Source organism: Helicoverpa zea, chromosome 4 (assembly GCF_022581195.2).
Source record: "Helicoverpa zea isolate HzStark_Cry1AcR chromosome 4, ilHelZeax1.1, whole genome shotgun sequence".
Taxonomy (NCBI): Eukaryota; Metazoa; Arthropoda; class Insecta; order Lepidoptera; family Noctuidae; genus Helicoverpa; species Helicoverpa zea.
This window is the reverse complement of record NC_061455.1, coordinates 3,508,397-3,524,388: the sequence shown is the minus strand read 5'-3', so window position 1 is coordinate 3,524,388 and position 15,992 is coordinate 3,508,397. Positions and strand designations below refer to the sequence as shown.

The 15,992-nt window shown below is 33.0% G+C and overlaps 1 protein-coding gene across 1 annotated transcript in view; it reads left to right on the top strand.

Moving 5' to 3' along the window:
- Positions 1-15,659, top strand: part of LOC124630091 (hemicentin-2-like) — a 38,578-nt gene extending 22,919 nt beyond the window's left edge. Inside the window, exons 5-6 of the mRNA XM_047163817.1 lie at positions 5,993-6,161; positions 15,002-15,659. Of these exons, the coding sequence (XP_047019773.1) occupies positions 5,993-6,161; positions 15,002-15,105 (273 nt within the window). The 3' untranslated portion in view covers positions 15,106-15,659. The remainder of the gene's footprint in view (positions 1-5,992; positions 6,162-15,001) is intronic.
- The last annotated feature ends 333 nt before the right edge of the window (positions 15,660-15,992 follow it).

Genomic DNA, 15,992 nt, shown 5'->3' with positions numbered 1-15,992 from the left:
TGTCAAGGTAAAGGGAAAAATCTGAAAATGGCCAAGTGTGAGTCGGTTTCAAAATAATGAAGGTGTAAAATACCCAGTGTAAATTTATACCCCTAAGGAACTAAAACGAACTAAAATCTATATTTATATAATATATCTTCGAATGGTCATACCGATCTGAAATTCGTTACAAAGGTTTGTATTTAGTCAAAGTAAAAATCTGAAAACGGCCAAGTATGAGTCACTTTCGAAAATAAGGAATGTGTAACTTTGATCCACGAACATAATATATGATAACATGTCATGTCAGTCAGTTGGTAAATCTAGTCCATTTAGTTAATCTAGTTCATTTCTTTGTAAGAAGCATAGTGCATATTCAAAAATCTGAAAGATAGTATAAATGAGACATTTCCTTAACTAACTTAATCATAAGAAAAAAATAAAATAAACAACCTTACAAAAATAAATGAAATCCCACCCAAAACAAAAATGTGAAAGGCTGCCAAGTTCGATAATATGGAAATCCTTCGCCTATAAAAGAAGTGAGATCTGAATAAGTACCAAGTTCCATACACATACCTCAGTTAAAAATAGTTACTTTTTAATAATGTTACTTGGCAAGTTTTAATAGAAAATTAAATACTTGATTCATTGCGTTTAGTAGGTTTAAAAGAAGGTGTGTGAAAACTTGCCAAGTAACATCATTAAAAAGTAACTATTTTTAGCTGAGGTATGTGTATGGAACTTGGTACTTATTCAGATCTCACTTCTTTTATAGGCGAAGGATTTCCATATTATCGAACTTGGCAGCCTTTCACATTTTTGTTTTGGGTGGGATCATCTTCACCGTAAAGAAAATGAGACTTAACATAAATCTAATAACGACAAAGATTGTCACAGAATAGGATATTACCACATGAGTTTCGTAAGCGTTCAAATTAAATTACATAATAATATGACATCATAACATAATTTTCTTGACGAACAGTGTATCAGTCATTTTCATAGCGTGACTTACGATGAACAAGACATTTCTGAAATTAACTGTCGCTTTTATGATTCACTTAATACCGTTGTGCTTTTAATTTTACGGTTATTGTGTCACTTGTTTTAATATCATCTGTGTATTATACATATAAAATTGGTTTAGTGGTTTTGGTTTGAAAGTGCAACAGATAGACATTTAACGTCTTACCACAAAAACTTTTAAACGTCAGTTCTATTCTATTCTATTTTTGGTTATGGCAAATTGTCGATGCCGATGTCAACGATTCTGCCACTGACGAGTTAAACGTCAGTTTATGCCTTGTCTAAAAACATGTCAAATTATGACGTTGACATACGGTTCATTTTGCAGCCAAAATGTTATTAGACAAGTGTAAAACAGGGGTTCAAGTTTTTGTAGTAAGGCCATTACCGTCTTACCACAAAAACTTTTAAAAGTCAGTTTAAGACTTGTCTAAAAAAATTACAAATTATGACGTTGAAATAAGATCCATTTTGCAACCACACTTTTTTTAGACAAGTGTTTGACACATGTTAAAGTTTTTCAAATCAAATCAAATCATTTATTTCATTTAGGCCTTTACAAGCACTTATGAACGTCAAAAATTATAAATAAGGCTGATTCTAGTTGCCCATTCCAAAAGTAGCTTCCTATGGAGAAGAACGGGGAAGAAACTCCAACTTTTTGGTCTTACACCAAGAGAATCTTAATAAATATTTTACCATTATGTTTTGTATGGAATATTTATGAGTGTGAATTATGTATGAGTAAATTAATTCGAATATTGGCAATTTTCTGTAGTTAAAATAAAACATAAAAAGTTATAAGGATAATTTAAAAAAATCTTTCAAATCAGCTTCGCATAAATTTTATCACAAACTGTCAGCAATCCGTTTTACCATTGAAAAAGTTCAGTTATTAATGTTCCTACACTCGGCTTCGAAACCCAAGCATAAGTTTTCTTGCGCCACTTAATCTTATACTTGTTTGCTAACTCAGCACTTCTAATTTCATACACCGACTCAGAACTTTGAAGGAACAGTTATTATTTTTATATTAAAACAAATTGTAATCTTACTTTTTACTTTAACTTGAAGAACTTTTAATTTTAAAGTTCAGATTACGTAACTAAAGATTTTGCTTTAGCACTTATCTAGTGTTCCCAGTGGTTATATCCATGTCCCGGGAGAACCACTTTCTGCAACCAAGTAAAAAGTACCATGTCCTTTTAAGGCATCTGTGAATATTTAAGTTCAAAAGATTTTTGCTGAATGTTCGACAGATAGACAAGAGTTACTTTCACATTTATAATGTTGGCAAAGATAAATCATCCTTGCACTATCTCTATTGCACGTAATCATAAATGGCTGCCCAAGTTAACCATAGACCCATTTGAGTGGTTGCCTCTCTACAATCAAGAATTAGCATACTCATCTTAATACGTCAGGCCAGATAAGGCATAAATCTTCATAGCCTAGTTATGAGCATCACCATAGGGTAGACGTTAGACTGTCCAAATACCCCTCTAAAAGGCAAAGGATTAAGCGGTTGAATGTATCACAACATATTGTAAAAGTCCTTCAAACCGTCTCTGTGTCCGCGATAAACTCTAAAACTACTGTTTTGCTGAGAGATTCATAAGAAAAGGTTAGCTATACGTATGAATACTGGGCATAGGCCGAGCGGGCGGCTAGTTTAAAGTTATAAATAATCCACCAAAAGACTTATCAATAGGCCTTTCATGCGTGTTAAAAATGAATAAAAAAAATTAATAACGCAACAAAAAATCTCGCACCATTTACTGGTTAAAAATGACCAGAATTTAATCAAAATATCAACGTCGGGATGTGCAATCGAGTTTAAATATTCCGTTCATTCAGTCGCATGGAGTGCATTTCAGATTGGCGTATCTTGAAGTGCAGGCGACTCGTTGAAACAATTACTAGAGTCAGAGAACTTGGGCATTATTTTATATGAGATTTTCTGTGCCAGTGTGACTCTAAGCTTGGTATGTTGGAGATTTTCAGCGCTTAAATTGCCTTGGTTATGTACGTATAACGCTGAGATGGGAATATTAAGGAAATGAGAGGTATGGGCGTGTGTACGTATGGGTGTGTGTACGTATGGGTGTGTGTACGTATGAGTGTGTGAGTACATTGTACGTAGCATTAAGTATGTGATGTAAATGTACGGAGGTCGGTGTAAGAATTGAGAGTTGAGGATGAAAAATTTTAGGTATTCAGCTGTTAAAGTACATATTTGCAACAAATGCACATAAACTTCAAAAGAGTTTAATTACAAAGATTTTAAAAACTGGAGAAAATTGTTGGGTAAAATCCGTATAATGTACTAGAAAACCAGGATAAATGAAACTAAGGAAAAAAACCTCTACGCTAGGTACCTAATTGCGATATAAAACTTAGTTCTCAAGCAAAGTTTCAACGAACAATGTAAACATCACTCAACTTTGACTCGCAGTTTCTTGCTCTGATTAAAATCTTTACTGCCTCGTTCTTTGTGAAGTTTCACCACCTTTTATTCGCACGTGTAGAAGTGTTGCTATAAATAGGTAACTGAGGGAATAACTTATTTTGTAAAGTTAACTTCTCTATTCATATTATCGAAGTTTGAAATCCCTATAGATTGCCGTCTCGTAGTGCACTGGCATTGGATAAGAAAGTTATTTACTCAAGCTGATAAAAAATCTCTATAGATTTAAACTGGTGGAAGCCAGCTTAAACGTATTAAATACCTTTTGTCTGATCTTCAGGGCTCATTTTACATACGAAGTAGTCAAATAAAATTAAAAACAAATTCCTCTGTATTAATTGCAATACAAAACTAGCTAACCCGTTTGATGCGGCTAAATATAAATTCATATTTTTGAAATAGTTTGTTCTATCATTGGTGTAGCATTCATTTCATGTTGGTGAATATTGGTATAAACCATTAAAACATAAAAATGAAACGTTTAAAATCTGTGTAATGAAATCACGATATTTATGATAGTTTTTCTCCACTATGATTCATTCATATTTGATGATATTTTTTATTAATTTATTCGTATACATATTTTGTTCTCTTTGCTTAACGCTGCGGTTTTCGATACACAGCTGTAACAAATCGGTAAAATATTTGTTGTTTGATTGATTAAAAAATATTGTGTTTCACTACAGTGTTGACAGCCAACCTCGTTATATATATCGATAATAAAATATATTATTTTACTTTTCTCTTCATATAAAATTAATGATTACCTTTACGAAATATTTTTTTTCGCAATGAAATAAAGTTTCCGTTCAACAAGATTAAGATGGACCCTTATTTCTAAGAATTCTTGAGACCCATATAATTATGTTTGTGTTTTCTCCTCCATTTATTACTATTCGATTATTTCGTATTATTCTTCTATCGAGTATTATTTTGACAAGTGCCACTTCAGTATATATTTGGCAATGTCTTTGTATTATTTGATTTTGAAATAAATATTCTATTTTCACTTATATAGCTTGTTTGTCTCAGAATCCATTGTTCCATAAAATTCTTATTATCTCGATTGGTTATCGTTCAGCTATCGAAAATTGCCGATAAGTTTGTGGAACACGGTGTATTTCTTGAAAATAGTTTACTTTCAAAAGAGTTTTAAAATGAATTGTGAATAAAATTTTTGAAGACTTGTTTTTCATACCCAATATAAAATAATTTCATATTCACAACGTCCATCCTCTCTCAAAAATATTTTCATTTCTAAGTTCGAAATTTGATGTCAGTTCGAAATACAAATTCAAATTCAAGATGATTCAGTTTTAATTACGCAGAAACGCCAAACCAGCCAGCATTGCGACATGCAAATAGGTCTCAATGCGTTTAACGTGTGCCAGCCTGACTGAAATGTCCCTCTCGATAGTACAAGCAAATTACTAATTTACACACTCCATTGGTTCTTCATCCTAGATTTACAGTTCTAGGCAATTTTCTAGAGTGAATCACACTCGTGCAATCGTGAAATTGGTTTCTTAGTTTAGAATGTAAAAATCTATTTTTGATCAGACGAGACTGGCTTGACTCGATTGCCAAAGAGGATTTAATAAGGATTTATGTAACAATACAGCATTCTTAGAGAGAAGTTCGTGGTTAAGGGTCACTCATAAAGTTAAGCAATGCTTGGTGATGTCTATTCGTAGATGAGATCTATGTCATAACGAGTTGGCTTAATGGTCCATCTGTCATGTCCTAAGCTAGAATGGCCGATAACCAGTCTAAACAAGGGATATTGGATCGACCGTGTAATTCAATTGAGGACGTCTGATAGGCGCTCCAAATAAAAATCAGCTGCATTTAGTTAGACTAAACCCAATATAGAATGGAAAAAGCTTTTAAGATGATGATGAGAAGAGCATTCTACCAGTTTTTCTTCTGCAAAGTACAAACTACTAATTACAAAAAGTTTCCACTACAGTTGTGTATTTGCATAAATTGCTGCGGAATAACGCATAATGTCCACTGCTAAGTTTAATTGTGCAAGTGTAAGTCTGTTACTAACTTGCTAGGCAAAGTAATTTTCTTACTAACCCTGTTATAGTATTAAGTTCTGGGAATAAACAGTGGCTGTGCTTCGTGGGCATCCAACTATAACGAAGCTGTCTTTAGATGATTATATTAGTTAGCTCCCGCAGCATGATTTTACTGGAATACATGAATATATACCGCATGGGAACAAAGTATAAAATTTTCAAAGATGGACAGCTTATCCTACTAAGTAAATGCAGTTTTTTTTTTGTTATAGCAAAAGTAATACGTTCCTTATTTGACTCAGTATGAACCACTGTTACTGATGGAGAAACTAAACGCCACCTAACGAAGGGTATCGTCACACAAAACGGGAGTAATGGCTGTCTATTTCTTATCAAACAAGCTTTTTTCTTGTCCCCTCGCTAACCTGCAAGACGAGTCCAGACTTTTCACATCTTTTTTCATATTTTAAAACATAAATGTTTTCCTCAACAGACGATAAACTTCGACTCAACGCGAGGCGGCATATCGCTAGTTACCGAGAAGGGTATACACAGCAGCAGTAGGTTGCTTGTTCAATCCGCGCGGACGACGGACGCGGGCACGTATCAATGTGCACCGGACAACGCGCAGTCAGCAACTGCGAGAGTGCACGTACTTACTGGTGAGTTCTAGAATGTTATATGGCATTATTTTATGGGTGAGGTACCGTAACAGTTGATACGGTAGTACGGTACGGTACGATAGTACGGTACGGTAGCAGTAGGCTGTTAGTACAATCCGAATCCGATCACAAATGTGCACCGGATAACGCACAGTCAGCCATTGCAAGGGTACACGTACTTACTGGTGAGTTCCGGAATATTATATAGTATTTTTTGTAGGTTAAGAATTGGTCTTAAATTAGTAGGTGGGTTCATAAGCTAAGTAATACAGTTTTCATTCTGGTCTGTGATATTTCGTCTGTCAAAAAACTTAATTACTTATTTGCTATATCAATAATTTTTAATGATCTAAACACTAAACTAGTTTTTTGTGTGCATCTAGTTTCAGATGTTTATTGAAGAACCTGTGATTAGTCTATTTAAATTATCAAAAATCATCCATCTTCTTTTGAATTAAACATTTTAAAGAAAACATTCATCCAAAATAAAACGAAAAACAAACACAAAAGCATTACTTAACGCAACTTGTATCCAAAGACAGACAGTAAATCAGTCCCGTGCTTCTAATTAACGGGCGTCTCGCATCGTCTAGTAGTTCTAATTAGCAAGACAATCGTCAGACGTTGTCGGCAAAATGGAATTGGTGAGGATTTCATTAGCTGGGTTAAGCGACGATTAGTTAAAGTGCCAGTGTTTTTTTTAAATGCAGTTTTATTTTTCGGGTGGTAATTTTGTTTTATTTTAATGGACAGTAATTGCGTGGCTTTATTATTGAAATCTTTCAATTTATTTTTGATTTCTAACCTGTTAAATGTGCAGTTAACGATGTATCAACTAAAAATATAAAAACAGTAGGTACTCCTGTTTGGTAAAATATTGTGAAAAAATAATTTAACACCATATTAAGTAGGCCTAAAGTTGGCATTCAAGCTAATAATAAACGCTTCTTCAGATAACTTATATAATTTCAAAATTTTAAATTATATAGAAGCGCTATCTATTTAGGACGAACCCATTCGCTATGAGAATCATATACAGATACGTCGGAATTATCATTCATGCTACGAATATTAATTTCATATGGAAATAATTATTTTATTATACTTTATTATATGTAGATATACATATATGTACTAATGCACGGGTAATTTAAAAAGGAGACATAGGCATTTCGATTTTATTATAGTTCGTCCAAAACGAACAAAAATACCTCCGCAAACAGCGATCTCCACAGTACACAATCTCACAAACCAGTGCTCTGAACTGTAGACCATCACATTGGTCTGAACTCCCGACCATAACATTGGAGCTGTGACGTCAGACTAATGTATTCATTACTTAGTGCCGCAGAGCTCAAATTACAGCATTAGTCCTTCTCGAATGTTCTTTGTTAGACGAACGGTGTGTGCGGTCCGTTCGTCTAATTTTAAAAGCCATTCAGTTTGGTAGGTTAATTATGATAGCCTTTGAGTTCGTCAGTTGTGAACGAATCGTCTGTTTTGGTAAACTGACTTAAAATGACGAGCGATGATGATCATTCAGCAGAGATATTTCAAGCGAAATTGTCAACTTTGAAATTAGAATTTAGATTTTATATTATACTTTGAACGCAGAATATTATAATATCGAATTCCAACTCCAACAAGCAACCAATCAGCGATTAATATAAAGCTTTCATATATTTACTATGCTAATAAAACCTTTATCTAATACCTAATGAACGAATAATAATTTATCTTCAATATAAACTATTTAGCCTTGCAGTGAGACATGTACATATAAGGCTATTATCTAAAGAAAAGTAGTATAAGTTAGAACTGGTTTTTAAGTCTTGAACCTAATTTATTTTCATGCATATCCTTACACTCTAACCACCACATAAGCAGTTAAGTACTACATTTTCATAACCCCAAAACTTAACAAGAAAATTACAGGCAATCTGTAAGTAAATTCCTTAAGCAATACATATAGTTTCGTATTCATTGCTTGCCTAATGTTCAGAAGCAAGAGTACTGCAAATTACTACATTAGTTTGCCTGAATGCCATTGCCTTTATGTGCTTGTAATATCGTTACTACGAAGGATAATGCATACTAAAGTGTACCTTAGTCTAAGCACACGGCCAACTTTAAGTCGGCCGGGGTGGGTTATATAGGGAATGTTACTCAATAGCAGTCGTTGTTACAATTCCACGTCAGAGGCCGTCAGGCGGATTTGAAAACTTGGACACCAGGGCTTGGTAGGTGATTAAGCCTCCGACCCATTCGATAGGAAGAAGAAGTCGGCCATTGTTTTTTTGCCCTCATAAAACACATTTCAAATATCAGGTTTTTAGCCGGTATCACACCTAAAATTCCTGAACCCTGAAAACTTCCTTTTCAATCAAGATTATCTTCGCAAAAAAAAATTACCAACCACCTGGCCAACTGTCGGCCGACTTTTTAGTCTGTAGTATGCGTCTACGCTAAAGTGTACCTTAGTTTTCTTATGTGAAGATTAAGCGAAGATATGGCTATATGGTGCTGCCAAGACGCTTGCAGCCAAGTTTCAGTTTTATGTTCAAGTTAAATATTGTGTTTTATAGTTGTCGCATTTTAGTAGCGTGCAAAGATCGTTATGCTGTTTTATATCTTGTTAAAAAGCCAGTTTTTCTAACACTTTAAAAAACGTTAAGTTACAAGTCAGGAACTAGTTGGTAAATGTGTTTTTATTCAGGCAGAAAAAAAATGATGATGGGACAGTTGTGAGTAATTAATATGTGAAGCGATATTATCTTTAGCTCGTCCTCAAAAACAGAATTATTAATTTGAAAATACCAAAATTCTAGCTAGGTTTAGTTACCTTTTAGTTTCAGAGGTCCTATTTGGTTACTATATATGTATATTGACACATCACTTTTAAAGATTAATACAAAAACTGGTCACTCATAAAAAATATATCTAGACACACGGCAGTGGGTCCGCCAAGTTCGACCAAAAATGCGACACACCGGCCGTGGGTTATATTACACGAACCATTTAGGGCCAAATTCGACCCCCCTGTAACTCAAAATCTATTTTATTTACGCATATCAAATTTCTAGTATCTATTGAGACCCCCTCACTTATCTAAAATACAAAATTTCATTAATATACCTATTGTAGGTCTTGAGATATTGACGTCAGAAAATCGCTATTTTTACTATACACTCACTGACTGACTGACTGACTCACTCATCAAAAACCTAGACCACTTCCAATGGTCGTATTGACTTGAAATTTGGCATGGAGGTAGGTCTTTATGTCAAGGTAAAGGGAAAAATCTGAAAATGGCCAAGTGTGAGTCGGTTTCAAAATAATGAAGGTGTTTTATACCCGGTGTAAATGTATACCCCTAAGGAACTAAAACGAACTAAATTTATCTATATTTATATAATATATCTTCGAATGGTCGTACCTATCTGAAATTCGTTACAAAGGTTTGTATTTAGTCAAAGCAAAGTAAAAATCTGAAAACGGCCAAGTGTGAATCACTTTCGAAAATAACGAATGTGTAACTTTGATCCACGAACATAATATATGATAACATGTCATGTCAGTCAGTTGGTAAATCTAGTCCATTTAGTTAATCTAGTTAATTTCTTTGTAAGAAACATAGTGCATATTAAAAAATCTAAAAGATAGTATAAATGAGACATTCCTTTAACTAACTTCATCATAAGAAAAAAATAAAATAAACAACCTTACAAAAATAAATGATATCCCACCCAAAACAAAAATGTGAAAGACTGCCAAGTTCGATAATATGGGAATGCTTCGCCTATAAAAGAAGTGAGATCTGAATAAGTACCAAGTTCCATACACATACCTCAGTTAAAAATAGTTACTTTTTAATGATGTTACTTGGCAAGTTTTAATAGAAAATTAAATACTTGATTCATTGCGTTTAGTAGGTTTATAACAAGGTGTATGGAAACTTTCCAAGTAACATCATTAAAAAGTAACTATTTTTAACTGAGGTATGTGTATGGAACTTGGTACTTATTCAGATCTCACTTCTTTTATAGGCGAAGCATTCCCATATTATCGAACTTGGCAGTCTTTCACATTTTTGTTTTGGGTGGGATCGTTAATACCCACACCCAACCAATTAACCGACTGCACAGATAGATATACAAATCAATTACTGTCAATCCAACTGTGGACATTCAGAAATTAATTCCATAGAACTGTCAATCCATTTGGAGAGCGATAATTCAAAAACTCGTTTATATTGATGCCTATATTATTATTTTTTCCATTGACAAAGGTTGGTGTCACTCGTTTCCCAGTTGAATCGTGATGATGTGTATTTTATTATTTACTATTGTTGATGTGTTAGGCCATATTATGAGAGAATGTGAAATAGATATACTGGGCATGTTATGTATAATTGATTTATAATGTAGAGAAATTCTACATCATAATCAACAGTCAGACTATTGGAAATGTTTCAATTTTTTATAAACTGAAAGCCATACGATCATGCCTAGTATGGAAAAAGCATAGCAGATGACACGACTTCCCAAAAAGGAGGAGGTTTCTAATTAACTTTGTTTTTGAAAACTCAAAATATTTGCTCTAAAAGATGTATTTTTGACAACTATGGGTTAGTGAATAGGTCCATGATAGTAATGAATACCCAATCCAGCTCAAACCAATTAAACCAGTCTAACAGCACATAAATTATCGTAAAATCACAAACAAGCGTTGCAAAGGTACCAGTAGTTTCATGCTTCGTTTAGCACGCAATCTATTGTACTCTCCCGCTATTTAGCGAGTTGCATTTGTTGAATTTTACTGGCTATCGAAACTAGAACGTTTCCGTACTGAAGTAGACTACAGGCTACTGACTACATAGTTTGTTCTAGCTGAGAGTTGTAATTAACTTGAGCTTAATTGTTGGAAATATTTCAGCGTACCTGTTCATTACGTTTTTAGTAATTTATTTGTACAAAATGTATGCTTTGTGCAGCTGTCAAGGTACTTTCATATACAATTAAAATAATTATACATCAAAATAATAATCGCTGGTTTGAGTAAAAATGATTCAGTTGAAAAAATACTATATTAATATTAAAACCGCCTATATAATTTTTCGAAAGGAAAGTCAGTTTTAGAATATCTGTAATATGATCTCCAAACTGTTAAAGGTCTTCAAGAAACATAATACGCAGCTATTATTATCGTCAGAGAATCCGTAAAATCTCAGCAGAACCTTGAAACTTAGGCTTAGAACTTTTTATTGTAGAAAACTGACACTAAACATAATATGTTACGAAAATCAAAAAAAAAATCTCTATTTACATAGTTTTGTAAATAAAAAGAGGATTATAAAAAAATCTAAACAAGGCAAGTCTCTGTTTATTTAAGCAGCAATGAATTACGGAAAACTGTAAAACTCTCTTAGCTTCATCTAAACCATAATAGTGAAGCTAATTTTTTCTACGAGTCTAACAATTGATGGCAATGTAACCTGCATACATACCTATGTAGAAAAAAAACGAACTTGTCCCAAATAAATTATGTTATAGATGAGTAAAATTACTACTAACATTCAAACTTGACACTGGTCTCCTTGTGAAAGATTTACTGTTCTCGTAACTTGGGCAGCTTCTTTCCTGAAACGACCACAGACGCTCATAACAATACCAGGTGAATCCATTTTAATAAAATTACTAAAATAAATCAATCTAGGCACCAACATAAAAATAAAAGTACGCAACAAACATAAAAGCATCGTTCCGTTCTACGATCAAACTTTTATTTCGTTATGATCCCGATAAAAATAAAAAAGCACATACAACGCTTTTGTCACAATTACGAACCGTGCAATTTTGAAAAATAAATGTTACTCGAATACTGTTTGAACATGTTCCGAATTCCGATCAGGACGTGTCCCGTACGAAAATGTTAAACAATGGATTTATTCATTGTTTATTTCTCAACAAATTGTATGTTCGCTACGCTTGCAGAAAAATATACTAGAGCAGTTGTTAATCGTTTTGCAAACTGGTAACATTAAAAAACGTACCTAACTGTAAACTTTCCGTTGAAAGTAAATAATTTAAGAATAGAAGCAAAAGTTCTATTAATTCAGAATTTATTAGCCCTTTTCCCGTTGTTTTACCCGAAATCTGAGGAAACTACAGCCTGTATCTGGGTAAAATGCCTAGCCTATGTTACTCGGGAAGACTGTAGCTTTCTAAAAGTGATAGAATTTGTCAAATTGGGTTAATATTTTCAGAGTCTTTAGATACAAAGAAACAAACAAAAAATGGTTCCTCTTCATTATATTATTATAGATTATATACGTTTATTTAATCAAAATAGTAACCAGGATTCATGGTAAATGCGTGTTTATAACAATGTATTTCAGCGCGGAAAATAACGCAGCAATTTTGCAAAATTAAATCAACGTAATAATTCCTTTAATGCAGTTAATTAAAATTTACCTGATCTATAAAGTTGTTTATTAACCACGGAACTATTATAGGTATTGCAGTATAATTGGGTATTAAAATGAAAGGTGCTTATTGATTTTGAACAATACACATCATTTTGCAAAATTCTAGTCAGGCAAAAGTCATTTCTAAGAAAAGATAATAATATAAATCAATTTTCCATTAGAATTTTCAAGACCAAATAGTCAAACCTCAGCTAGTTAAACTACTCACCATTTGATTGTAAATGTCGTTAAGTAAATGCATAACTTTACCGTAACGAGAGCCTCGTGTCAGAAGCTCATAAAATAAAATAAATATTGCCGTATCGCGCGATAATTAATATGTTTACTTTAATTATAATATTCTCTTATTTTGACTATTAACACCACGGTTGAACTATTTTTATGTACTTTTTTATTAACCGGGAAACGTGCATTTATTATGAAAATTGTTTAAACACGCAGGTGTTTGGGGCTGTATTGTTTTTGTTAATATTAAAATTTCTGATTAACCTAGTTAAATTACGTTTAGTGAATTTTATTGTGTATTTATTTAAAAAAAATGATCATTTTTAATTTTGGTTCAGCATTCGTCTTTGTAATAAATAAATTCTATTATACGGCAGAACATGGGCCATCATTATTACGAAAAACACAGAACAAAAAAATGAGAGACAGTCCCCACTATTTTCCATACCTCCGCTGTTTTTCCTTATGGGAAACACATTAAAGGAGATTTCTCTGTGCTAAGTACCATCATCATCAATAGCTCAGCCGACGAGTGATTGAGTGGGCGTATAATTCTTACCAAACGCTTCTTAGATTTATTTATAGGTTGACTACGAAATGTACAGTCAACATCAGGTCAGTGGTAACAGTTTTATAGGAAAATCGTACTATTGAGTTAAGGTGCGTGACAGTTACCACTGATTTGCAGCCTACATATTGATGGTTTAAAACTTTTTCACTTCACAACGCTATGGTGGTCTCCGGGCCTAATATAATTTTGATATGTGGGCATGAAATAAGAATATACTCGTTTGGTTGAAACCCTCAAATGATGTTTAAAATAAATATATGTATATTTTATAGTCTTATAAACTCTATGTTCTGGATAACAAAAGCTTTGAATTCCTCATAGCTCGTAAAATATTTAATAGCACTGCAAAGTGCAAAGTACCTACATGTCATAATAATCGGAGCTAGTTCACTGGCCAATTTGGCTATAGAAGTTAGTCATATATGACCGTAAATAAGTTTTGATAGTTTTGTCGGAAATTAATTCATGAAAATCAATTATTACTGGGTTTATTCACAAAATATTTACATTAACTGAAAAAAAAAAACTTATATATTTACAACTTAAAACTAATACAGTGCATCAAAAAATTGCTCCTCATCGCTGTCACTGGGTAATGTTCCCAAAAGGCTGGCAGCATTGCCACGTTGGATGGCAATGCTCAACCTCTATGCGAAATAAAAGCCAGCCTTGGGGTCCCGGGAAGTGTCAACCAGGCGCTGGGATATATCCCTGGCAAGAAGGCGGGCGCTCGGACCCCACGGCCCAAGAGTTTCAACACCAAACGGCTCAAACATGTAATTACTTGGTTACTACACATATTTGCGCCGCTTGAGGTTCTCTGCTTAATTTTCATTCATGAAAATTAAAATATAACAACGATACCTTACTTCGAATTATTACAATACATATTTATTTTATAAACTTGTAAAAATATTTCCAAGTAGTTTCAAAGTTTCTAACAAAGAAAAAATCGTCTTCTTACTTCAAAATATACATTATACAATAAAGTATATTTTCTTTGACATTACCATTTACATTCAAAAAGTCTTATTATTCGTTCCAATTACGTAGAAAAGCGTTCTTCACCATAACCTTTACAAATCACGACGACTTTTATAAGCATTGACGGACGAAAATATCACAAAATCAGACTGTATGTAACATGTAATCATAATACATAAATAACATCGTATTTTTCCTCCAAAGATGTACATTGAAGGAGCTGTCAAGGTTTATTCAATAAAGAATTAAATAACTTGTCAGATTTTTTGTTAAGAATTTTTTTCGTATCAGACAGGAGGTGATTTTAGTAAGTTCTTTTAAAGGGCTAACATTATTTATTTATTTGTAGAAAATACTGAACGGTAACTAATTATAAAAATATGTCTCCAATAGTCGCATTGAAAAGTAACGATTGCATTTTGAAAAAACAAAACGTTTAAGAGACTCAAAAGCTGGATTTTCAAACGGCTTTTCACCCATATATACCTCTAAAATAAATACAAGTTTGGCTTCAGAAACATCTGAGGCAAGCAGCTAGTTTTTTTATAATAATTGTTTTTTTTTCTTTGACAGGTGAGACCCCAGCAGCAATGCAGGGGAGTGCACAGTGGGCGAGCTGTTTTGACCTACACACACTAATAGGCATCGCTAGTGTTATATATTTATTAATTGTGTAAATAAAATAAACATTTAAAAGGAATGTGATATTCGAAAAGTGAACTTAAAGAATACAAAGTTTGAAGGACTCTCGATATCGAATCGATTGTAAAAGTGTTGATAAAAGTGAATGGTTATAAGATTCGATTGATCAATCGATATACAGAAGAACTAGTGATGTGAAGTGAATGGTGTTTTGTAAAAATAATAATAGTATTGTACAGAATATTTGAAATTCAAAGCCTGATTGTCAGTTGTCAGCGGTATGTCAATCTTTTAGTAAAACTGGGGTTTTGTTACTAAAGAAAAATTGTGGCACTATTTTTGACCAGTATTTATTTGTGGTAAATTTCAAAGGGTCTTTGAAATTTTGGTTCGATTAAAAGGCCTGTTATATGAACGATTTAAAACAGCAGGAAGAGTTAAAGTACTGTTCTTCTTAAACTGCCCTTTTCAGTCTGAATTAAATTGTAAATTAGCTTAACTATATTTTTTTATTTCAAACTGCAAATCATTGATTGGCGTAAATGTATTAAAAAATATTATCAGAATAATTTTATGCAAAAGTTCAAAAGTATTTATCAGTATTAGGATACTGTATTTATGTGAAATTACTATGATAAATCAGGACTATAAAGCAAGCCTGATGGAAAATCTGTGCCAACGTTGCATAGAAAATATCCTAATAATCAGGGTAATGTTAAAATCTAGAATATTACTACATTTCAACACTCACATTTCTAACGTTTAAATTCATAACTTTACTAATAAAGGCCAGGTGATTATCAATCAACCGGTTGAAACTGATTGATATACGATTAATTGATTGACTGATGATTGAAAGCAATGTCAATCGTGATTGATAATTAGCTGGTCAAATAAGAAAAAACGATGTAAAAATTGTAGT